The sequence below is a fragment of the Rhinatrema bivittatum genome, chromosome 3, assembly GCF_901001135.1.
Source record: "Rhinatrema bivittatum chromosome 3, aRhiBiv1.1, whole genome shotgun sequence".
NCBI lineage: Eukaryota > Metazoa > Chordata > Amphibia > Gymnophiona > Rhinatrematidae > Rhinatrema > Rhinatrema bivittatum.
In genome coordinates this window covers 261133786-261159686 of record NC_042617.1, presented here as the reverse complement: position 1 = coordinate 261159686, position 25901 = coordinate 261133786, and the positions used below count along the sequence as shown (strand labels likewise).

At 45.0% G+C, this 25901-nt stretch overlaps 1 protein-coding gene across 2 annotated transcripts in view; it reads left to right on the top strand.

Annotated features, from left to right (window-relative positions):
* The window catches only part of SOGA3 (SOGA family member 3), an 86171-nt gene that overhangs the window by 15921 nt on the left and 44349 nt on the right, over positions 1–25901 (top strand). For both annotated transcript variants that reach the window (XM_029594537.1, XM_029594536.1), the window contains exon 4: positions 14393–14551. In XM_029594537.1, the coding sequence (XP_029450397.1) occupies positions 14393–14551 (159 nt within the window). The remainder of the gene's footprint in view (positions 1–14392; positions 14552–25901) is intronic.

Sequence of the window (25901 nt, the reverse complement as noted above, 5' to 3'; positions counted from 1 at the left end):
CTGCGCACAGCTTCCGCTTTCTCCCCCAGAGCAAGAAGATCAGCTGCCTCTCCTGCTGCCACCGGCCTCCTGCTATCTTCTTCGGGCGTCGGGCCGTACTGCCCGCCGATCTTCCTGCTTGGGGGGGGGAAGGAAGCGGACGTTGTGCGCTGCGCTTCCGCCCCCCCCCCCCCCCCCCCGACAGGAAGTTCGGCGGGCAGTACGGCCCGACGCCCGAAGAAGATAGCAGGAGGCCGGTGGCAGCAGGAGAGGCAGCTGATCTTCCTGCTCTGGGGGAGAAAGCGGAAGCTGTGCACGTGCTTGAATGTGTATGTGTGGATGAGAATGGGAGTGTGTGTGGGTGAAAACTGGAGCCTGGGTGTGTATGTGGGTGAGAATGGAAGCTTGAATATGTGGGTGAATGGGAGCTCGAATGTGTGTATGTGTGGTTGAGAATGGGAGCCTGGGTTTGTGGGTGGGTGAGAATGGGAGCTTGAATGTGTGTATATATGGGTGAGAATGAGAGCCTGGGTTTGTGTGGGTGGGTGAGAATGGAAGCTTGAATATGTGGATAAGAATGGGTGGTTGAATGTGTGTATGTGTGGGTGAGAATAGTACCTTAAATGTGTATATGTATGGATGAGAATGGGAGCTTGAATATGTGTGGGTGAGACTGGGAGCATGGGTTTGTGGGTGAGAATGGGAGTCTGGGTTTATGTGTGTGGGTGAGAATGGGTGCCTGGATGTGCGTCTGTGTGTGCATAAGAATATAAGCCTGGGGAGGGGTGAGAAAGTGAGAACTTGAATGTGAGCTTGTGGGGGGGGGGGGGGGGGGGGAGAGCATATGAGAGTGACAGCTTGAGTGTGTGAGAGGGAGTCTGTGAGAGAAAGCTTGTATGTGTGTGTGTGTGTGTGGAAGGGAAGAAGACAGTAATAGAAGAAAGACACTGAAAAGGAATTAGGAAATGAGCTATAAGGGAAAAAATGGGAAAAAGAGACCAGGACCAACTGATTAGAAAAATACAAAGATCAGACAACAAAGGTAAAAATATATATCTATATTTTGAGATGTTAGCAATTTAAATATAAGCAACACAACCGCTCTCTCAAAATTTATGGACAGGTAGGAGCAGTGTATAAAATCATAATAATAAGAAGGCTAAAGTACCACAAATCACCGTGAATTATGTTTGTATCATTAAGTAAACCTCATACTTAGGCGTAGATGTGAATGCTATGCTGCATAATTTGGCATTATTTATCAGTAAAAAACAACTAGTAGACCTGCATGCCTACAGCCCACCCATGTTAACCTTGTGCCCACCCAAAAAATCAATTCTGGCTACGCCACTGCTGGTAGCAGAGGCTTAAAAAGAAAAAAAGTTAGCACCAGGCTAAAAGATGTGAGCAGCAGTAGTCCCAGTAGTCAAAGCTTCAGTTCCAGCTATTGACCAATTTGATAACTGGGGCTACACTCACAAGTTTCAAACTTGTACTGATTCCACCATTTTTATGCTTGTTTGAAAGATGATATATAGTATAGAAAAACACACAGATGAGACTGAAAACCCCAATTATATCTGTGACACCATCATAGATATACTGAACTTGCAATGTATCGTTTAAAAAACAGTCAACTGTACAGATGTCTTGCAGTCCAAATTTTTAACCACAGGTCTAGAGAAATTCGTTTATTTTTTGAACTTTTTGTTGCATATAAAATAAAGAGACGTACAATCCAATGACAATTATCTACCTTATAAATGGCCTGTGACCGACGGCCCGCAAATGCGCAGTAGAGCGCAGCTCTACTGCGCATGTGCGGGCAAGGATGTCGATCAGAAAAAAAAAATGGCGGTGGGGCCGCAGGAGCGGGAGGAGAAGCAGCGGCGCCGCGCGCTGCGCGCGGTGCCGCTGCTTCTCCTCCCCAGATCTGCCGGCAGATCTCGGGGGGGGGGGGTGTCACTCCCGCGCCCCCCCCACCGAGATCTGCCGGCAGATCTCGGGGGGGGGGTGTCACTCCCGCGCCCCCCCCCACCGAGATCTGCCGGCAGGAGCGGGAGGAGAAGTAGCGGCACCGCGCGCGCGCGCGGTGCCGCTACTTCTCCTCCCCAGATCTGCCGGCAGATCTCGGGGGGGGTCACTGCCGCGCGCGCGGGAGTGACCCCCCCCGAGATCTGCCGGCAGGAGCGGGAGGAGTTAATGGAGCCGGGTGAGGGTTGCGGGAAGTCGCGCTTACGGCGCCGGGAGGAAATGGAGGTGGGTGAAGGGAGGGAGAGGGGGACTGAGTGAGTGGGAGGGAGGGAGGGAGAGGGGGACTGAGTGAGTGGGAGGGAGGGAGAGGGGGGACTGAGTGGGAGGGAGTGAGGGAGAGGGGGGACTGAGTGAGAGGAGAGGGAGGGTGGAGAGGAGTGGGTGGGGGAGGGGGGTGGTGAAGAGTGAGGGGAGAGAGAATGAGGCTCCCCCTCAGTGAGAGACAGAGGGATGTAGCCCGTTTTAACGGGCTTTACGGCTTGTCTTATATAAACCAGTTTGTTAAAGCCTGTAATGTCAAGCCCAATACAATTGGTGTTTCATTTTCTTCATCAGGGGCAGTTTATTCTGGCAAACAGTTAAGATGATTTTCACTAAAATATAAACATTTTTAAATTAAAATAACAAATAAAAATTGGGTGAACAATAATTATCTTCTTTATATACAAAAAGTATATATGTCAAGAAATGTATCATCATCTCATATAGCACAGACTTTCATAATAACGAGCAGTTTGTTAGCGCATCCATCTCCTGAATCCTCCATTTTATTCCTATTTATATATTCAGCTATGAAGAGTGAGGCAACAAATCACCTCACACCAGTATGTTGAAACTAACCAATCACTATTCAGGAATATTGTCTAGCAAATACTCAGCCCAAGTCTAATTTGGAAATGACTTCCATAGAATACTAGAGCATCCAATCAAAAATAAAAAGACAAAATTGAACTTAAAAAATCATCATTCTTAGATTTAAAATAATGGAGTCCAATATCATCATTCAACCCCCTTGGATGAATAGAATTGAGATTAAATATCCATTGTTGCACTTTAAAATTTAAACAAGACAATATGTCTCCCCCTCTACTTGATAATGTAACCAACTCAAGGACAGTCTACAGAAGAACCTCAAAGGTATGATGATAATCATCAATGTTTGACAGTTGGTACATCTCTTTTTTGAGTATTCAGCCTACTGCAATGTTCTTATGGATCTGTTAGCCCTTCCAACATAGATCATCAGTCATGTACACTGTATTATATATATGACATTTTTAGAATTGCAGTCAGTGTACGCCTTACTTTTCTAGGTAACGTGTTATCCAAAGTTCCCAAGCTGCACCTTGAATGATGCTAGCACACATATCACAGCTGTTACAAGGAAAATGTTTAGGAATGTTGCAAGGAATTTTTCTAGGAAACCTGTGATTAAAAATTTGGTCTTCGTTAAATTTAAGTGGTTGGTGCTAGACATCTGCACTGTTGACTACTTTTAAATGATACATTGCAAGCTCGGTATATCTATGATGGTCTCACAGATATAATTGGGGTGTTTAGTTTTATCTCTGTGTTTTTCTATACTTTAGGGGTTATTTTCCAAAGCTATCGCATGCGTGCGGAGTCGGCCCCGGAAGAGGAGGAGTCGGGGTCGGCACCGGGGCCGACTCTACGTAGATTTCCCAGACAGCGAAAGGTACGCATGCCTTTCACTGTCTTTTTCGCACCAAATAACTACCCCTTTTATGGTGTAGTTTTTTGTCGTGACGCTGGCAGCGATCACACCGCCGTGGTGCAATCGCTGCCGGCTAGCGCAGGACCACCCCCCCCCCCCCCGTTTCGCCCCCCCGTTACCGCGGGATTCACTATGCCTTGCGGCATTAGTGAATCCAGCCCTATGAGACTTATCACCACAGAATACGAAGGTTCAAATTTTATTTTGTTTGAAAGATGTGCCAGTCATCAGTAGATAAGGCTGAAACCTTGATGATTAGTACTACTACTAACAAAATTTCCGAAAACGTTTTTTTAAGTAGCTAGGAAACCAATTTCCTATATATTTATGGCAAATAATGTAGGATTCTTCCCATAGTTTTGTGTTTCAAGTTGCTTAATACAAATGTGCAGAAATACAGGGTGGCCCATGGAAAAGTATCCTGCCTCCAATAGCAGTTATTGGAGGCAGGCTACTTTTCCATGGGCCACCCTATACTTTTGGGGGAATTCTGCACAAAAAATATAAAAAAAATAAAAAATGTGCACAATATTTTAAAATTCTGTAGACTTTATCAAAAACACAATATAACCACTGATAATCAAAGATGCATAAGTTTTCATATTTTAGCAGAATTTTCCCCATCATAAGGCCTGAGCTCTCTCCCCCAGATCGTTCCCTCCTTCCCCCAGGCTCGATTCTCCAGCTTTTTCCTCCCCTGGGCTCAACCTCCCATGCCAGTTCTCTCACCCCTTTTTTACCTTGAACCTATTCCCAGGCTTGATTCAAACCCCCCCCCCCTCCCTTAGATCAACCCATCAGTTTTGTCCCCTCTCCAAGTCTTTCTTTCCCCCACCCCCAGCTTTCTCTGTCCCCTCCCCTACCAGGCTCAACTCTCCTCCCATTTCTTGCTTCCCTCCCCCCAGCAAGACCCTCAAATTTCTCACTCTGTCCCCTCCTCCAGGCTTGACCCTTTTCCTAACTCTGCATATCTCCTTGCCCCTCCAGGCTCTGACACCCCTCCCTCCTCAATTATCTCACCAGTCCCACATCCCAACAAAACTCTTAGCTTTCTTTCTGCCCCCCCCCCCCCCCCCCCCCCCCCCCAGGCTTGATCTACGCCTCAGCCTTTTCTCTCTCTCTTTGCCCCACCAACTTAAAGCCTGCATCACTGCTTCCTCATCTCACAGTTCTCTCTCCCTACTGCTCGGCAGGACCCCATTTTCTCTCTCATCCCCTCTCAGGCTTGACCTCTGTCCCCAGCTCTCTCACTGTACCCCAGGCTCAGACCCCCCTCCCCCAAGATCTCCAGCTTTCTCTGCCCCACCAAGCTCACATCTTCCCTCTCAGCAAGATCCCACCCCCAGTTTTCTCTTTCTGCTTCTCCCTACCCCGCATTTGACTCCCTCCTAACTCTGCTCCCTGCTTCTCCAGCTCTTTTTCTCTCTCCTGATCCCCATGCTCCTCTCTAGTTGCCTGTTAGGCCTCACCTCCACTTCTCCCTTCTCTTTGGGCTAGGTGGGCAGCTCCCCACCACTGCATCCTCTTCTCTTCAGGCCCATTTAAGTTGGCAACTACGGCCGCAGCTTCCTTTGGCTTCTTGCCTGCGCAGGCCAATGCTGACACCAACATTTCCTCCTTCCTGTCATGTGGGCCACTGCTAACGCTTCCTCCTAGTCTCTGTGTTGAATTCTGAGTGGGAGAGGATTTATGCACAAATTCTGCACAGCTGTACAGTGCAGTGCCGTATTTTCCCCAGGAGTAACATTTTTTACTAATACCCATTACCCTTCCCTCCTCCTTCTCCCCTACCAAGACATTCACATTCTTATGCCAACCTGTTTCTCAGAGCCAGCATGCCCAGCCTGGTTATCAGTCCAAGCATGAGGTGAAAGAATGAAATACAAATAAAAGTATCTGAATTAAAGATCATTGAATTATGCAGTAAATGCTTTTGAAGGATGCACTGTTAGGTTTTGTAGGTTTCGTGGACCCTTGGCCCGAGGTGGGAGTTGACTCTACCTGAGGGGTTGGGCCCCACAGGCCCCCACAGTCAGGTGGCGAGGTAGAATGGAAACACAGGCAACAGGACCACGGCTGTGGCCCAGGAGAGAGGAGGCGTAGAAGAGCTCTCTGCGTCACAGCCACATGATCACAGGCACCTGCACTGAAGCAGTACTGCGGGATGTCCCGAGGAGCGGGGACTGGGAGAGACAGTTCAATGGTATCACAGTGCTGGGCAGGTCAGGAGAGGATATATCAGAGGAAGAATCTCCAATGCAGAAGCGCACAGGGCCAGCCCCGAGGAATGGGGAGTGTGGAGATAGGATCTCTGGTGTGGTAACGCTGATTCTACCCCGAGGAGCAAGGAAGTGTGGAGACGGGATGTCTGGCGTAGCAGCGCTGAGGCTACCCTGAGGAGCGGGAAAGCGTAGAGGCAGGATCTCTGGTGTGGTAACGCTGAGGCTATCCCAAGGAGCGGGGAAACGTGGAGACAGGATCTCTGGTGAAGTAGCGCTGAGGCTACCCCGAGGAGTGGGGAAGTGTGGAGACAGGATCTCTGGTGAAGTAGCGCAGTGACTATCCCGAGGAGCGGGGTAGTGCAGAGACAGAGTCCCAGGAAGGAAGCGCAGAACAGGCCCCCAAGGAGCGGGTACCCAGAGTCAGAGTCCTCAATCAGAGATCCAATGCAGGAACCGCAGGTCCAGAGAATAGGATCAAGCACCAGAGGAGCTCAGGGAACTTGTTGCCAAGTTGGTTAGCGTAGGCCAAAGTAGGTGCTTAAATATCTCAGGCTTGTGATGTGATCAGCCAGGGACAAGCCTGGATTTCCCACCATTGGGCCTATAAAGGGAGGACAGATGGCGCGCACGTGCGCCGAAGGAAGCCCAGAGTCGAAGCGGAGGTCAGCGGCGTCCCAGCCACTACATGGAGCACAGAGAGCCAGGAGGAATGCAGCAGTAGCGGTTTACCACAGCCACAAGTTCACCAGGAGTGGAGAGCCAGGCATGACATGATGTGAGTTGGGTTGGCCGTGGACAACTCTAGCCGACGGTCATAACAGTACCCCTCTTCTTAAGCCCCCCCCCCCCCCCCCCCCGGGGTTTGGGGTTTCAGAGGATGTGTGGCATGAAAATACTTGATGAGATCCTTATCAAGGATATTGGTGGCAGGCTCCCAGCTGTTCTCTTCTGGCCCAAAGCCCTCCCAAGACAGAAGGCACTCCCATTTCTTTCCACATCGTCACACATCAAGGACATCTTGGACTTGGTATGTGACATCCGCTTCGGATGACAATGGTGAGGGTCCGGTGGCTTCTTGGAGAATCCAGACAATGCTAAAAGTTTTAATAAGGGTACATGGAAGGTGTTGTGGATCTTGAGAGAGGAAGGAAGCCAGAGTTTGTAGGTGACTGGACCCAAACGACGGAGCACCGGAAAGGGATTGATGTACCTAGAAGCAAAGCAAGATGAAGGAAGCTTGAGCTGGATAAACTGGGTGCAGAGTCACACCTTGTCGCCCGGTTTAAACTGGGGAGCTTCACAGTGATGAACGTCAAAGAACCTCTTGGCCCTTTGGGCTGCTTGCTGTAGCAACTGTTTCGTGCTGTTCCACAGTTGATGTAACTCCTGGGTGGTTGACTGGGCCGCTGGTGAGGGAACAGATAGTGGAAGTGGTAGTGGCGGAAGAGGCTGACTTCTATAGACTACCTGGAAAGGTGAAGAACCTGTAGATGAGGACGGGTGTGAATTCAAGGTGAATTCAGCCCAGGGAAGGAGGTCAGACCAATCATTCTGCCGGAGGTTAACATAGGCCCGTAGAAATTGTTTAAGAGTCCTGTTAGTTCTTTCCACTTGCCCATTGGCTTGGGGGTGATAAGCGGAGGTGAAATCTAGAGAGACATTGAACTTTTGCAGAGGGACCTCCAGAATTGGGCAGTAAACTGAACTCTGCGGTCCGAAAGGATATGTTTTGGAAGCCGGAACACATGGCGGATAAACAATTGCATGAGTTGAGGTGCCGAAGGAAGGCCAGGCAGAGCCACGAAGTGGGCCATTTTGGAAAAGCAGTCTACTGTGACCCAAATGGTGTTGTTGCCCCCGGAGGGAGGAAGGTCCACAATAAAATATGGGTCCACAGCTCACTCGGAATAGGCAGAGGTTGCAAGAGTCCCCAAGGGCGTCCCACTGGAGGCTTGTGGCATGCACAAGTGGGACAAGACTCCACATAGGCCTGTGTGTCCTTCTTCATAGTAGGCCACTAATAAAACCACTGGCCAGCATCCTAGACTGCCCAGGGTGTCCTGCGGTAAGGGAGTCGTGATCCCAATGGAGGACCCTCCGGCGTAGTTGACAAGGAACCACCCTCTTCCCAGGTGGAACAGGAAATGTAGCAGTCAGGATGACCTTAGCAGGGTTGATTATATGCCGTGGAGCGTCTGGTACATCCTCCAGGATGAAGGATCTGGAGAGGGCATCGGTCTGGCAATTCTTCTTGGCCGGTCGGTAGTGCAGCAGGAAGTTAAATTGGGTAAAAAAGAGGGCCCGGCAGGCCTGACAGTGATTTAGGCATTGAGCACGGTGTAAATACTCGAAGTTTTTGTGGTTGGTGTACACTGTGATCTGATGCTGGGCTCCCTCGAGCCAGGGACGCCATTCCTCAAAGGCTAGCTTAATAGCCAGCAGCTCCTTATCCCCTATTGCATAGTTCTGCTCCACAGGGGAGAAGCATCAGGAAAAGAAGGAGCATGGATGTAGGGTATGAGTAGTCGAGTACTGGTTTAGGACTGCCCCTACGCCCACGTCAGAGGCATCGACCTTGACAATGAATGGGTGTCTGGGATCCGGATGACGGAGACACGGCTCACGGAGGAAGGCGGTCTTGAGATCCTGAAAAGCTCCCTTGTGAATCATGGCCATGAGTGGTGCGGTCAGAGTGGAGAAATGATGAATGAAGGATCGGTAGTAATTGGCAAAGCCAAGGAATCTTTGTAAGGATCGAAGGCCCGTAGGCTGAGGCCAATCGCAGATGCTTTTCAACTTCTGAGGTTCCATTCTGAATCCTTGACTGGAGACTATGTAACCAAGAAAGGGGACGGTCTCCTGCTCGAAAGAACACTTTTCGAGATTAGCATAGAGCTGGTTGTCTCGTAGGCGCCGGAGGACGCGAGAGGCATGTTGGCGGTGGCTCTCTAGGTCTTTGGAGAAAACTAAAATGTCGTCGAGATACACCACAACACATTAGTATAACATATCCCTGAAGACCTCATTCATTAAATTCTGGAAGACAGCTGGGGCATTGCAAAGGCCAAATGGCATCACAAGGTATTCAAAGTGGCCATCTTGAGTATTAAAAGCTGTCTTCCATTCATCTCCTTTGCAGATTCGAACTAAATTGTAGGCTCCCCTGAGGTCCAATTTGGTGAAGATTTTCGCTCCCTGGAGCCTGTCAAAAAGTTCAGAAATTATAGATAGTGGATAGTGGTCTTTCAGGGTGATCTCGTTCAAACCCTGGTAGTCAATGCAAGGATGGCGCGATCCATCTTTTTTCCCCACAAAGAAAAAACCCACTCCGGCGGGAGACTTGGAGGGTCGAATGAACCCCTTAGCCAGGTTCTCGCGGATGTACTCCGACATGGCCTGAGTCTCTGTGAGCGACAATGGGTAGATTCTGCTCCGAGGAGGCTCAGTGTTAAATAACAAGTTGATTGCGCAATCGTAGGAACGATGCGGAGGCAGAGTGTCCACAGCCTTTTGGAGAACTGAGTGTTGAGAAGGAAGGCCAGGAGGTGAAAGCGAAGTACTAAGGCAAGGCAAAGGCGAGACAGGCTCCAGACAGTTGGCGTGGCAGGAGGAATCCCAGCGGGAAAGCTGTAAAGTGGCCCAGTCAAACTGTGGGGTGTGCTGTTGTAGCCATGTCAGTCCTAAGACCACAGAATGTATGGCCTTGTCCAGAATGTGGAAGGAGATGGACTTCACGTGCAGGGACCCTGTGCAGAGAAGAATAGCAGCTGTGTTGTGGGTAACCTGACCAGGCAGTGGCTCTCCGTGGATGGAAGAAAGGAGTAGAGGTATTGATAAGCTGATGGTGGGAATCCGGAGGTGTTCTGTCAATTGGTTTAAAATAAAATTTCCAACAGCACCGAAGTCCACAAGAGTCAGGGTATGAAACTCCTGATTGTCCAGCTTGATAGAGACGGGCTGAGTCAATGGAAGAGAAGGAGAAGTTAGGCCTAGGAGCCGTCCTCCTGCTGAACCTAGGCCTGGGAGTTTCCCGGACAAACAGGGCATTTGGCTAAGGCGTGTCCGGATTTGCCGCAGTATAGGCAGAGGCCTGATTGTTGGCGGGCGTTCCTTGGGTGAAAGTCTGCTCCGGCCCATAGGTTCTTCCTCAGCCTTGTTTTGAACCGAGTTCAGCCTGGGGGAAGATGAGCGTTGACCATGGGATGAACTAGGCGTAGATCTTCTGCAAGCTCAGGTCTCCTGTAAACGCTCCTGGAGACGGCGATCAATCCGCCCAGCCAGATCTATCAAAGAGTCCAACAATTTATTTATTTATTTATTTTTAGTTTTTTTATACCGATTTTCCTGCATAAAATGCATATCAAACCGGTTTACAATGAAACAGAATAAGCAGGAAGTAAAATTCCTTAGTCTAATACATTTAAACGTCAATATTGAAATAATTTTAAACAAAGCAAAAAGCTAAATAACATTAATAAAAGTTAAATTATTAACATAAACATAAATATAAATAAACATAAATATAATTATATTAGAAGGAGCACAAAGGTTAGCACGATGCAGGCAATTCGTGGGCCACCGACTCATCTTTGAATCAGGAGCTCAGTCCTTCGAGAAAAATGGATCGAAGACAGTCAGGGTCCCAATGGAGTTCTGACGCCAGGGTCCAGAATTCTATGACGTAATTTGTCAAGGGCCAGGTGCCCTGTTAGAGATGGAGGAGCGTGGATCTGGAAGTGGATTTTCTGCCAGGGTCATCGAAGATGGAGCAAAATAATGCAAGAAACCCGGGCAGGTCTCAAAGAACCGGGTCAGCACGCTCCCAGAGGGGTGAAGCCCAGGCCAAGGCCTTTCCATCCAGGAGAGAAAGGATGTAGGTGGTCTTGGTAATCACGTCTGGAAAGTAATCCGGTTGCAGGCAGAAGTGCATGTTACACTGGTTCAGGAAATTTCTGCACATCAGTGGGTTTTCAGAAAAGCATGGAGGTACTGGCAACGGAACAGTTGGCCGAGGAACCGACATAGAGGTAGAAGGGTTGAGCTGGGGGGACGCCGTGGTTGCTGTCATGGCGGCATCCAATCGAGTGCTCAAGTTGTCTATGGCAGCTGCTAGTGTTTCCAGGAATTTTTGTTGCTCGCTGATTCTTTGAGCCAGGCCAGGAATGGCCTGTATAGCTGAGACCTCTGCTGGGTTCATGGACTTGGCAATCTGTTAGGTTTTGTAGGTTTCGTGGACCCTTGGCCCTAGGTGGGAGTTGACACTACCTGAGGGGTTGGGCCTCACAGGCCCCCACTGTCGGGAGGCGAGGTAGAATGGAAACACAGGCAACGTGACCACGGCTGTGGCCCAGGAAAGAGGAGGTGTAGAAGAGCTCTCTGCATCACAGTCACGTGATTACAGGCACCTTCACTGAAGCAGTACTATGGGATGTCCCGAGGAGCGGGGTCTGGGAGAGACAGTTCAATGGTATCTCAGTTCTGGGCAGGTCAGGAGATAGGATATACCAGAGGAAGGATCTCCAGTGCAGAAGTGCACAGGGCAGGTCCCAAGGAACGGGGAGTGTGGACAGGATCTCTGGTGTAGTAACACTGAAGCTACAACGAGGAGTGGGGAAGTGTAGAGGCAGGATCTCTGGCGAAGTAGCGCAGCAAATATCCCGAGGAGCGGGGTAGTACAGAGATGGAGTCCCAGGAAGGAAGCGCAGAACAGGCCCCTTAGGAGCGGGTACCCAGAGTCAGAGTCCTCAATCAGAGAGCAGAGATTCAAGGCAGGAACCGCAGGTCTGGAGAACAGGAACAAGCACCAGAGGAGCTCAGGGAACTCGATGCCAAGTCAGTTAGCATAGGCCAAAGGAGGTGCTTAAATATCTTAGGCTTGTGATGTGATCAGCCGGGGACGATCCTGGAGTTCCCGCCATTGGGCCTATAAAGGGAGGACAGATAACACGTGCGTGCGCCTAAGGAGGTCCGGAGTCAGAGCGCAGGTCGGCAGCATCCCAGCCGCCACGTGGAGTATGGAGAGCCAGGAGGAACGCGGTGGTAGCAGCTGGCCACAGCTGCAAGTTCACCAGTAGTGGAGAACCAGGCATGACATGACGTGTGTTGGGTCGGCCACGGTTGGCTGCAGCCGACTGTCATAACATGCACAAATAGTCGGTAGCAAAGGCTGAAACCTTGATTATTGGTGCTGCTGCTCATAATTTCAAACTTGTGCTAATTCAACCCTTTGGTATCTTAAATACAGTGCCTCAAACTTAAAGCAGTCTGGAGCATCAACATATCCCTAGAAAACCTAATACTAGAGCTTCCCAAACTTTTAGCCAATGTGATCCCATTTTGCACTTGAAAATTCACATGAGCCCCACCAATGAGCATTTCCCTCTCTCAACCGTCATCCTCTCCAGAGGACCTCCCATATCAACCTCCACTCCTCTCATCTCCCTGGCCCATTTCCTCTCTCTCACTCCCTCCAACCATTTTTACATTCCTCCAGCTGATCCTCTTTCACCTCCAAACCCTTCTTATAACCCCAACTGATCATCTGCTATCCCCTCCCTCTCACCCCATCCCCCATTACCTCTCTCATTTCCCAGGATATCTCCCTTTCAACTCTTCTCTTACATTCTCCCGGCTGATCCCCTCTCAGCTCCACTTCCTTTTATATTTCCCAGTTGATCTGCTGTCATTCTTCCCTCTCTCACCCACCACAATCAAACCATCTCCACCTTAACCCACCCTTCAAAGCCCTCCTGCATCTCATCCCTCCCTTCAAATAGCCCCTCTTCCAAACATCCCACCTTTGGCTCTAGGGAAGGTCTCTGTTGCGTTAAAAATTCTAAAAATAACTATAAAAATTGATTAGAATGAACTTAAACATGGCTACTTTCTATTGTGTTTCTAATGTAGCTGTTGCTCTTGTCTCTGGGTAGCCCGCAGATGCACATTAGTGCTCCTCTTGCAGTGTTAAGTGGTATAGACATAGGCCCTCATCTATCAAAGGGTTTTTCCTGTAGGCACATAATGGGAGAAAACCAATTGATTAAACTGGTCCATGAGAGAGAAGCTAACGGGCCCCAGTGGAATAGTGCAGACTGGAAGCAGTGAGATTATTTTAGATGTTTATAGTAGGGGCCAAGGAATACAAAAACACAACAGGGGTAAAGATGGCGGCATCCAAGTGACACGAAAAAGCACGATAGGGAGAAAGTGGATGGGGTTAAAAGAGAGACGCAAAAGGGGGTGAAGAGATGCACAGCAGCACAGAGTTGGGGAGGGGGTTGTAAAATGATGCAAGATTGAGCAAAAGTATGAAGAAAGGGACTGAAACACCGTCTGGGTTGCTTATTTTATTTATTTATTTGAGGTTTCTTATATACCGAGGCACGTTTGAAAAAAACATCACCTCGGTTCACAATATAACATAACTTAGCAACCAGCTTTACAATATTAACATTAACAGGGAGAGGGTTAACAGGGGAAATACAAATGTACATGTTAATTTTAACAAATGAGTTAAATAAGGCAGTGACGGTATTTGGTGGGAAAGTAATGGATGGCTACTTGGCTTGGCTTGGCTACTTAAACCAACTTGCAGAAAACTCTTTAGTAGAGATGTGATTCGGCTGAACCTTTTGGTTTGGCCTTAGCTATCAGCCCGCCGCGGGAAATTTCGTTTTCCCGCAGTTCGGGCCAATTTTATTTCATCTGCCCTCCCCCCCCCCCCAAAACGAAGCCCAAAACCCGCCCAATCCTTCAGATTTAAAAAACAAACAAACAAATAAACCAAACCCACCCCAACCCTTCAAATTTAATTAATTGCAATCTCCTCCCCCCCCCAAGACTTACCGAACGTCCCTGGTGGTCCAGCAGGGTCCCGGGATCTTTAAAAATGGTGCAGGCCATCCATTGCTCCTTCCATGTGACTGGGGCCAACCAATGGCATCGATAGCCCCCGTCACGTGGTAAGGGCCATCAGTGCCATTTTGATTAGTGGCAGCGAACGCACATCCATACCTTACGTAAATGAAACATGTCAGTGTGCACAAAAAGGGGTGGGGGGCGACTGCAATTGGTTTGCTAGGGAAAATAAATTCATCCTCCACTCAGTTATGATGGGAGATCCCTACTAAAATATCAGAACACTGACAGCACCTACGACCTCTCAGATGTTTTCACAGGAGAGAGTCTGAAAAATAAAGGACAAAAGCTGTTGCGCAGACAGAAGGGGCTCAAATATATTCCTAAACCTTTGACAGATAGAGAAAGGAAAGGCGGTGATTCACTTACATGTGAACTGCTGCATGACATTAATTGAATGAGACGTGCTTTGTGTTTGATGAGTGCAGGGAATATTCAGCGCCAACAGGCAACTGTCATTCATTGCATCAAGTGGGAATCTTACTGTGGCTGTCCTGTCATTAAGGTTGCAAAGGATGTGTCTGTACGACTCCATCACGAGCTGGAAAATGTGGAAGAAAAGCGAACCAAGACTGAGGACGAAAACGAGAAACTCCGACAACAGCTGATAGAAGTTGAGATAACCAAGCAAGCTTTACAGAATGAGCTGGAGAAAGTTAAAGAGGTCAGTGGTATTGTTCAGTGCTGGCAGAAAGCATTCCAGCTTTCTGATTCTCAGTTCATTGTTGAAACTGTGCAGTTTTCAGTACTAGAAAATTAAGGGTTGACAAGTTACTGTAAACAAAACCAAGCAAATGCAAAATACGGCTAAAGCACTGTGCGTAAGTGAAAACTGTTCAAGTCATGTAAAGGATAATTTTTAAAGTTGTTCATCCAGGTAAATAGCAGCTAAGCTGACTTGTTGGAAAGTTGCCTCCCTCTGTCTGGCTGAAAGCACATGCGCGGCTTTCATAATATGCCTACTTTTAGCACGTAAGAGAGGCGGTTTATTCCTTGGGTCAGGGAAAGGACATGTTAGGCAAGGTAGATTGAATTTTCAAGTCTAAGCAAAGTGCTTTGTGTATGACAGTTGTGTCTGCGTAAGAAGGCTGGGGCAAAGTCTGCAGCTCCCTGTGACCCACGGAGCTTGTGGGTGGGTTTCAAAGGGAAAATGTCGATGTTAATGGCCCCAACTGAGCCGCCAATACTTTAGCTAATATTTTTAAATCTACATTAATGAGTGATATAGGTCTATAAGATCCACATAGGGTCCCTTCCTGGTTTCACCAAGACCATAATCTCTGCTCGATTAGAATCCTCTGCTTTAAGTTATTCCCCAGCAAAGTATTAAACATAGTCACCAGGGAGGGAGCAATAACTGAACAATTTTCCCTATAAAAACGTGCAGAAAAGTCATCTGAGCTTGACACCTTACCTTTTTTAATGTCGTTTATCACCTGTTCCACCTCAAAGATAGTAATCTCTTTATGGATCCTCTGATGGGCCATCTTGTCTACTTTAGGTAAAGTAATACCGTCTAGTTAGCTATTAATATTACCTTTGTCTACATTTGCCTGTTTAGCATATAGCTCTTCATAGAACTGAGAGAACTGTGCTCCAATGCTTTCATTATCAAACACCATCTTCCCAGCTCTATCCTTAATCTTCAAAATTTGGTTTTGCAACATCTTCTCCTTTAGTTTTCTCACCAAGAGGTGATCAGCTTTGTTGCTTCCTTTACAATATTCCTGCTTCAATTTATCTAATTTAAATAGAATGGCCCCTTTGTCTAATCTTTTTTTTTTTTTTTCATTTTTTGTTTATTGATTGTCTAATCTTTTTAACTCTATCCTCAAATACTCCAACTTGACCCCCATCCCTGGCATAAAATGTCGTTTATATTGTAATTCTAATTTACCCAGTTTTTCCAAAAGGCGAATTCTAGCAGAATCTCTCTCTTTTTTTTTTTTCACATGGGAAGCTCTCGCTATTAATTTACCTCTTGTAACTGCCTTCAGGCAATCCTATATTGTTACCACCACAACCTCCCCATTATCATTCTCTGCTAATTAATCTTGTATGTCTCCCCGCAGCTTTTCACAAAACTACTGATCATCAGTAAACTATCATTCATTTTCCAGAATTTCTTCCCTGACAGGCAACCCCCCACCTTCAATGATATCCAAACAGGGCTATGATATGACCACATTATAAGGCTTATACAAGATTCCCCAGCTTGGCTTACCAGTGCCTTATCCAATAGAAAGAAATCAATTTGAGAATGTACTTTATGAGCCTTACAATAAAAAGTATAAGCCTCCATATATCTGTTAGACCCCAATCTACCATCAACGCTTTAAAACATTTCCTATGTGAATTGACAGCTACACTTCTTCCCCCGAATTGTCTAAGTAAGGATATCTGGTCATATTGAAATCCCTCCTGAGAATTATATGTCCCTCAGCCCAGGTATCCAGGACCTATATCACTCATTCTCTGTGCACTTCACAAAAAAGTCTTCCTGGCCATTATTAGGAGCATACACATTCCCTAAAGTAAATATCTTCTTATTTAATCTCATTTTAACTATAATATATCAGCCTTCTGCATCTCGCAATGTTGCTTGTACATCCACCAGCAATTTATTTTTAGAAAAGAATACCCACACCACTATATTTACTTGTTCCTGAAGATGAGGCAAAGAATTGAAGAGGAAAGGTTTGAGAGGCCATCAATCTCTCATATCTTTTTCACAAATGTGTTTCTTGACAAAAACATATATCAGCTTGCATACAGACAAAGTCTCTACTAGTCAACAACTGCCTCTTGACATAAGTATTTAAACCCTTTACATTTAAGGAGACCAATTTCACTGATCCCATCTAGTCTGATATGCACATATTATATACAAAAGAACACAGAACAAAATCTGAGAACCAGATTTACTTTGACATAAACTGTCGTTTCTTGAATTTCCATTTTAACTTTATTGGGAAATATTAGACTCCTCCCATCCTTTCACTATATAGACTCCCATCCCCCCATACTAGCCAGCCAAATACCTCCAGGAATGACATCACCCATGAGTCCTCCAACCCTCCTTTGCTCCCTACACCTACTCATATGCTCAAACAGAAAATCTCCCCATTCCTCCAAAGTACTCTCACATTCTCATACTCTGCAATCCAGTAACTGTGGAGACGATCCCCTTTTCATTCTTTTTTCATTTTTTATGATTTTTTTTTGTGTCCCTTAAACCACACATTAGCTCAGTCTCAAAGTTTCAGCAGATAATGCTGTTGACATTCTTTTTCCAGACTTTAGGTGATGATCTTCTCAGGTGTCCACAAATGCCTCCCTCAAGGAAGAGGAGCCTCCCGAGTGTCTGCAAAGACACCTGCCTCCAGACTGTACACACTGCCAGCGCTCTGCTCCTTCTTTACTCCCCAATAGAGACACCACTCTAGAACCGGTGCTGAGGCCCTGTTGTTTATATAGGCCCGCTGCTTGTAAAATCTTAGCTGCTTCTTCCACAGTTTTAACTCGCGAAGATACTCCATTGATAATAAATTGTAAGCCGAAAGGAAATAGCCATTTATATTTATAATTCTCTTTGAAGAATTTCCTTAAAGTCTCTCCTTTTCTTAATCGTCGATCGAGATATCTTCCATATCTAGGATTTCCATGCATATACTCAGCCACTCTCACAGTCTTGAAACTCCGGGCCCTCTGGGACCCCTCGAATGTGAAGATGACCTCTTCAAGACCTGTTTTCCAGGTCTTCAATACAATCTTTGAGAGCCGTGTTGTCCTCCCACAATGTTCTCATTATCTTTTGGCTCTGTTCCAATTCTGTCGCATGCCTCTCCAGATGATTCTCAGTTTCATTCATTCTCGCTCCCAGATCGGCACATTCTCTGCGCACTTCTCCAACCATGGTCAATATTTCAGCCTTAAACTGCCAGAGCTCGGTAAACCACTTTTGAAAGTCCACCCTGGTAAGCGACTCTCTCCTAATACTTATTGCCACTCCAGATTGATCTGTGTCATCATTGAGGCCTACTGCGGCCGCTCTATTTTCTGGGCTCTCCACGTCCTCTAGGCCATCTTCTAATCTCACTCTGGCCAGTGTGTGCAAAAATTGCTTTAAATCACACATCTTCTTTCGAAAAGATATAATGCTTGACTCTCTCTTTCCGGCAAACCTTTTCTGCTGAATTAGGTAATTGGGGTGCAGCGATTGAAGAAGATTAATGCAACTGGGTTCAGGAGCACAGTTCTCACACATCCATCTACATGGGTGATGTCACTTCCTCTCCAGCAGGCAATTTTTTAAAATTATTTATTTATAGAAATTACAATAATTACAAGCTACAGGGAAAGAAAAGCCTTGCAGTATAGAAATATAAATGACACATCAATGTAACAATACAAAAGCAAAGACAAAAAGAATCAAATTCAAATGATAAGCATATCCTATTAGACCACAAAATAAGGGGGGAGGGGGAAAATACCAAGAAATCGAGGAGAAAAAAATATTTAAACCCAGAAAACTCTTAGCATGATAATTAGCCTACAAAAAACTTCAAAAGATGTTCCAGCCATCGTTGACACCACCCTCCATAGTTGGACTGACCCCCGGTGATTTTCATAGCATCAAGAAAAGATCTTGGCTGAGCAGAGATAAGGAATACATATTTCACATTACAATAATTAACAATTCAACTACATGAATATTATTTATTTATTTATCTATTTATTTAGTTTATTTATTCATTTTTATACCGGCATTCGTGTACACACATCATATCGGTTTACAGTTTTTATCAACTGTATAATTAAAAACATTTGCATTTCCAAAAATAAGAAAATAGATATTGAAGAAATAATGTAGCCCCAAGAGCAAGAGTCTCTTGGCATATGTCAGCTTATCAAAATCAGGAAAAAAATCCAAATTCCAAAACTTGAGTCTTACGAAAATACAGGTGCCTAGCCAAGTTTAAAGCTTATTTGAAAACAAAAGAAACCCAGTGCGGTGTTCTGTCTTGAATACCTCACCCAGAGCTTTCAAACTCAGCAAATATTTGATACCCTTTGAGCATACAGGGATTTCCCCAGAAACCTCCAGCTGGGTGCTCCCTTGACTCCCTTTGGGCAAGTAACATATTTTGTTTATAGGAGGACAAGTTTCCAAAGTAATATTTAATACTTTTGGCACAATATTTCGTAATTAGCTCTCAAAGCAAAATAACATGCACTGTCAAGCCTCCAGTGAAATAATGTTTTATTCTGAATTAAAGCAGTGTTCACAGCTCTCAAATCTTCAACATCTTTTCCTAAAACCTTCAATCTTTCCTTAAATTCTTTGGAACCAGTCTTCTGGGTAGATGCTGGTGCCTTAACCTTTTGAGCCAAAGAAAAAATAAAGTCTTCTTGCATCATGTGCTTATGAGGGCCTTGACATGCACGCCGAAGTTTGGTAAAGCCCTAACACAACTTAGTAAACGATCGCAGAAAAAGACCAGCCCATCCAATTTGTCCTGTTGTCCTTTCTGCTTTGCTAAAGACACACGCCAGCTTCCAGGTACAGAATGTGACTCCCAGCAAGATTTCTCCATATCCAGAGCAGTGTTGTCTTCCTCCTTTGTACTCTACCACCTTGGGTAGAAGAGCATACAAGATTCCCATTTAAGTTCCCTCCAGCACCCACCTTTCCTCTGCTAACCACAAATTCCTGTAATAATCTAAATAGCCAGCAGTACTAGCATGACTGTTGCCCAAACATCCAGCCTCTTAAGCTCCCTGCAGAGGCTGTCAGACAAACCGAGTACCTGCGTTTCTGCCAGGACTTCCAGTTAATGATAGCACCAGCAGCCTGCCAGACAGAGCTAGCTATTGGTTTGATGCGATTAACACTGTATCTAAATAGCACTCATTCCGGCCGATGCAATAACCTGTGCCTTAAAACTGGGTGCCGAAATTCAGGGCACAATTTCTTACCACAGACTTAAAATATTTTTAAATTCCCAATGCAGTAAGCTAATGCTATGCTAATACTTTGGGATCCCCAGGGAAGATGTGAGTTCAGCCTGGGCTGAACGCGTATTTTAATTTGGGAAGGGCGAGAGGTGAAGGAGCCATCACCGGAGACTCCAATGATAGCTTCGCAGCGCCTGCAGCCTTCTTCCAGCAGAAGACCTGGATGTGGTTTCATGCTCTGAAGAGCATTGAGTTCTGAGTGCAAATAACCATCCCCTATTTACCTTTTCCATCCCACTCATGATTTTTAATAACATTTATCATATTCCCTCGCAGTCCTCTCTTGACCAAGCTGAAGAGCCCCGGCCTGTTTAGCCTCTCTTCATACGGGGTGGTTCCACCCCTTTTAACATTTTTGTTGTCCTTCTCTGTACCTTTTCTAGTTCTGCTTTATCTCTTTTGAGATGCGGTGATCAGAACTGTACACAGTGCTCCATGGAAGCATTATGCTATTCTGCGTTTTATTCTCCATTCATTTCCAAATCATTCCTAATATGCTATTTGCTTTTTGATTGCTGCTGCCCACATTGACTTCCAAGATGCTATTACTGGGTAGTGACTCCCAATATGGAATCCAGCTATGTGCACCAATGGTTGGGATTATTTTTCCCTATAGTAATATGCAGGCCGATACAGTACGGACGCGCTAAAAAGTGTGTCCGTTTTTGGCACCCACTCTTCAACGTGCGCACAGCCCCCTCTCCTGGGCGCACAATACAGTATTCAAATCAGGGGTTGTGCTAAAAGGAGGCGCTAGGGACAATTGCGCACCCCTAGCGCTTCCAAGGCCCAGGAGAGGTGGCTGTCAGCAGGTTAGGAAAACGGACGCTCAATTTTACGAGCTCCTGTTTTCCTAACCCGTGCACAGCCACGGGTTAGGAAAATGGATGCTCGTAAATTTGAGCATCCGTTTTCCTAACCCGACCCGCTGGTACACTTTATTATTTTATTTTATTTTTTTTTAACCTTTGGTTCCTCCGACTTAATATCGCCACGATACTAAGTCTGAAGATGTACAGAAAAGCAGTATTTTCTGCTTTTCTGTTCACTTTTTTGGGGCTGCTCAGAAATGTGTGGATCAGGCGCACATTTTTTTTACGGTACCTGGGATGAATGTCTAATATCCTCATCAACATACATTTGCATGTGATGAGCGCTATTAGTTTTGGGGGGGGGGTTTGGACACGCATTTTGGACGTGCTAAACCCCTTATTGTATAAGGGGTTGTGGACGCGTGACCAAAACGTGTGTCCAACCCGGGTTAAATGGTTCGCTCAGCTGAGCGCACTTTACTGTATCGGCCTGAAAGACAATGACAGCAGACAAACCAAAATGATACATTTTGAATTGGGAAATGTTTTACTATGTTACTCTCTGCCTTTACTCACATTGTTAATTGTAAACCGGGTTGATGTGATTCCTATCATGAAACTCGGTATAATAAAAATAATAAATAAATAAATAAATTAAATACATCCAGTTTTCCCAGTACTGGTTAGGATTGTAACTGTTGCTCCACGTGAGTTACCCCAATGAATTCCTGGAAGCATAAAATAGTTACTGAATACCATTGCCTGTTGTGGGTTGCTCCATGCAGGTTACTCAGTACTTTGTTACCATCCACTGTCTCAGGGGTCCTCTGTGTTTATTCCACTGTTTGATTTGTGCTACCATTTTTGCCTCCATCATCTCCTGTGGAAGGGCATTCCCAGCATCCATCAACCTCTCCATGAAAAAATGCTTCCTGAAATTATTTCTTGGAGCACACATTCAATTTTATCTGCCATTTAGGTGCCCAGTCTCCCAGTGTTGCGGGATCCTTCTGCAGTTCTTCACAGTCCACTCATGTTTTAACAGCTTTGAATAATTTGTGCCATTTGCAAATTTGATCACCTCACTCACTGCTCCTTGTTCCAGATAATTTATGAATAAGTTAAATAGCACCAGTACCAGTACAGATCCCTGGGGCACGACACTGTTTACCTTTCTCCTTTGGGAAAACTGATTATTTAGCCTTACTCTGTTTCCTGTCTTTTAACTAGTAACCACTCCACAAAAGGACATTGCCTCCTATCCCATGGCATTTTAATTTCTTGAGGACTTTCATATGAGGGACTTTGCTAAATGCCTTCTGAAAATTCAGATAAACTATATTGATTGGCTCACCCTTATCCATATGTTTATAATACCTTAAATAAAAATCTAGTATATTGGTAAGGCAAGACTTCCCTTTGCTAAATCCATGTCTGCTCTTCCCTGTTAGGCCATGTTTATACATATGACTAGTAATTTTGTTTTAAGAATAGCTTCCACCATTTTGACCAGCACAGACATCAGATTCACAGGACTATAGATTCCCGAATCACCCCTAAAGCCTTTTTAAAAAATTAGCATTATATTGACTACCGTCTAATCTTCAGGTACTGTGGCTCTTGTTAATGATAGGTCTGCAATTTCACATTTGAGTTCTTTCAAAACTCTAAGGTGAATAACATCCACTCCTTTAATTTGTGATTTGCTTCAGTTCCTCTGAATCATCACCATCAAAGAACATTTCCACTGTGGGTAATTAAATACTGGGGTAATTAAAAAATCTCCCATTATTATACTCTTCCTTATCATAAGTAAAATTTCTTTCCATAAAGATTCCACAATGCATTTTTGCTTTCTGCAAGACTGTTATCCTGCTTGACTCTCTGCTATCCTTAATATAAAGGGCCACCCCTCCGACAATTTGATCTTCCCTGTCGTGTCAATATAATTCATACCCTGGTATCCTCCTTCCACCAGGTCTCTAAGATACCTAAAGTACCTGAATGTAATCCTCTCTGAAATGCCAAAAAGCAGACTATAAATAAAATAAATAAATGTCTCTTTATGTCTATATCTTCATTAAGTTCCTTACATTCTGATTCTATAATATTATTTTTAAGGTCTTCTAGCTTTCGTAATCAGACAGTGTAGAGCAAATATTTTTATTTTTTATATCTGTATCCTTCTGAAGGGAAGGCCTCCAGAACTGGGCACAATACTCCGGCATAATCACCTCCTCTTTTCTACTAGTTTTATCTCTCCTTATGTACTGTACTCTAGTATCTCTCTGGCTCTGGCCACCGTTTTCCTTAACTTGAAGTCATCAGACGTAGGGTCTCTTTCTGACTTCACGGACATCAGCAATTCACCCTGTTCTGTGTGCCTCTCCCTTGCATTTTTGTGTTCAACATGCATAACTCTGCATTTTTCGTATTGAATCTTAGCTGTTGAACAGTCAAACACTCTTCAAGTTTCCCTAAATCTCTTTTCATTCCAACTGCTCCCTCGGTCATGTCCACTATATTGCAGACCAGAGCATTAGCCACAAAAGAAACACTCACAAAAATACTGAAAAAGGCCTGGCCCCCAGAGTAACTATTTGCACACTTTGTTAAGTGATTGATTTCTAGATTCGGAAATGCGCTGCACCACACTGGGGCACTAAAAATAGCACTGAAGATATTACAAAATGGCCGAAAATTAATGTGCTGAGATACTATTCATGAGGTACTTCAAAAGAGCCAAAGCTGTAAATAGCAGCAGCCTCGGTCTGAGCCTTGCTGGTTAGCAATCTGTGGGAGAATAGCTTTCATCCTGTCGATCCCTAACCAGGTAAGAAGCCTGCAAAACTGCTGCAATGCATTTTCAAAGTTGAGAAGCTGTTGATAAACAATGTGACCAAATATGCCCCTGCTTTTTCAGCAGTGGTAACCTGGACACCCCCCCCCCCCCCCCAAACCCCTCCTAGGCCAGCAGCCATTCTCTTTTGGAAATCTCATTATCATGCTATTAAAATGTTATGCGCTTTTATTTCTGGTGATTAAAGCAGCGCTCTTTTACATAGAAACATAGAAATGATGGCAGAAAAGGACCAAATGATCCACCCAGTCTGCCCAGCAAGCTTATGCCAGTATCTGTTGCACTGTGCAGGTTACCCTCGTGCTTATCAATTTCCCAGACCGTAAAAGTCAGGGCCCTAGGAGGCTGTTTGAGTCCAGTTTCCCTTAACCCTTGCCATGGAAGCAGAAAGCAATGTTGGAGCTGCATCAAAAGTATCAGGCTTAATGATTAAGGATAGTAAAAGCCGAATCAGCAAGTTACCCCCATGTTTATTTGTTCCCTAAACCGTAATAGTTGGGGCCTTTGTTGGTTGCTGTCTGAATCAAATTCCCATTTTCCCACTGCTGTTGAAGCAGACAGCAATGATGGAGTTGCATTAAGGGTTTCAAGGCTAATTTGTTAAGGGAAGCAACTGCCACCCCAGCAAGTTACCCCCATGCCCTCTTTTCTTTATTTCCATCCTCTAGCCCAGAGCTTTCCAAACTTTTCATGTTGGTGACACACTTTTTAGACAAACATAATTTCGGGACACAGTAATTCAGTCTACTAGCAAACCAGAGGTTAAAGGTTAAACGAACGAAATGTATTTCAACAATTTATGTATGTTTCCTTAAATATATACATAATAAAATGTTCCACAACACAACCTTTCATTTATATTAAAGATATATAATATTCCAAGATTAATGTTATTGTTATAATTTATGAGTAACAATAATAAAACAAAGTTATTGTGTTATTCAATTTACCTCTTTAATGAGATGTATGAGCTTGATGGGATGAACACAGCTTTTGAATATTTGGTGTTAATAAAAATGTCCAAAGGGACTTCTGCATAATTTAAAAAGCTGGCCAGTTTCACACTATATAATTATTTGATAGCCTCATTCAACTAATTCTATATGGCTATGAGAGTGAAGTCTGGAATTTATAGGAAGGGACAGAATGTCAATATAAATCCTGCATCTCCGGTTCTCTAACTCTGTGCATCCACTGAAATTCCCCCAAACAATGGAACTTGGATGTTTCCCTTACAGCTCATCATACTAAAAGATATTTTCAAATTCTGGTGTCACCTCACAGTAACAGCAGCACAAACACCTTCCACTGCCAGGCACATTGTGAACTAACACAAAACCTCACAAAAAAGACACTCAAAATCTATACTGCAATCCCATTGTAACACAACAGTAATAACACCAAGGACTCAAACAACAATAACCCTACCTATGAAAAAGCAAGGTTACACTGGGTCCTAGAATACCAATACACCACCTACTGAGGAAACAAAACAAACCAGATTGCTATAGCTCCCTATGATAGCAGAATCTCTCATCATGGTCACACACACAGAGCAGAGACAGACCGTCACCAAATACAGAATACAAAATAAAGGAGCACAAATTAGACAAAAACTGAAATTTAAACCCCAAGAAGCCAGACTCTGTATATTAACGATGGAAAAACAGAACCACCATTCCTCATAAAACAAATAAAATCAAGAAACATAAAGCATCAGTTATAATAGCAAAACCATACTAATAAAAGAATATTTTAAAACTACTAATAAATAGAATTTCTGTTAATTAAAATCATTTACATTTTGTACAATTTCCCAAACACCAATAAAATGTTTCAAAACAGCACATATATCAAATAACACCCAATAATTAAAACTAATAAGGATTTTAAAAAGCCCCTGCTGTCCATACATGGGAACTCTTGATTTCCAGTCACCCTGATATTGTCAAAGATTAGGAGGTTATCCTCTCTCTCTCACACATAAACTGTCACATACATACACATTCATGCTCTTATACCCACCATAACCTCTCGCTCTCACAGACACTGACACACTCTCAGGCTCTAAGACACTCTCTCCCCCTCCACACATCCCCCCCCACACAAACTCTTACTCCCCTGGATTTTCTCATACACACTCATGCTCTCACTCTCTCTGGCTCCCTCACATACACACAAACACACACACCCAGGCAAGTTCCCAATCATTCTCACACACACACCCAGGCAAGCTCCCAGTCATTCGCACACACTGAAACTGACCCCCAGGCAGGCTCCCATTCATTTTCACACCACTCACTCACTATCCCCCAGGCATGCAC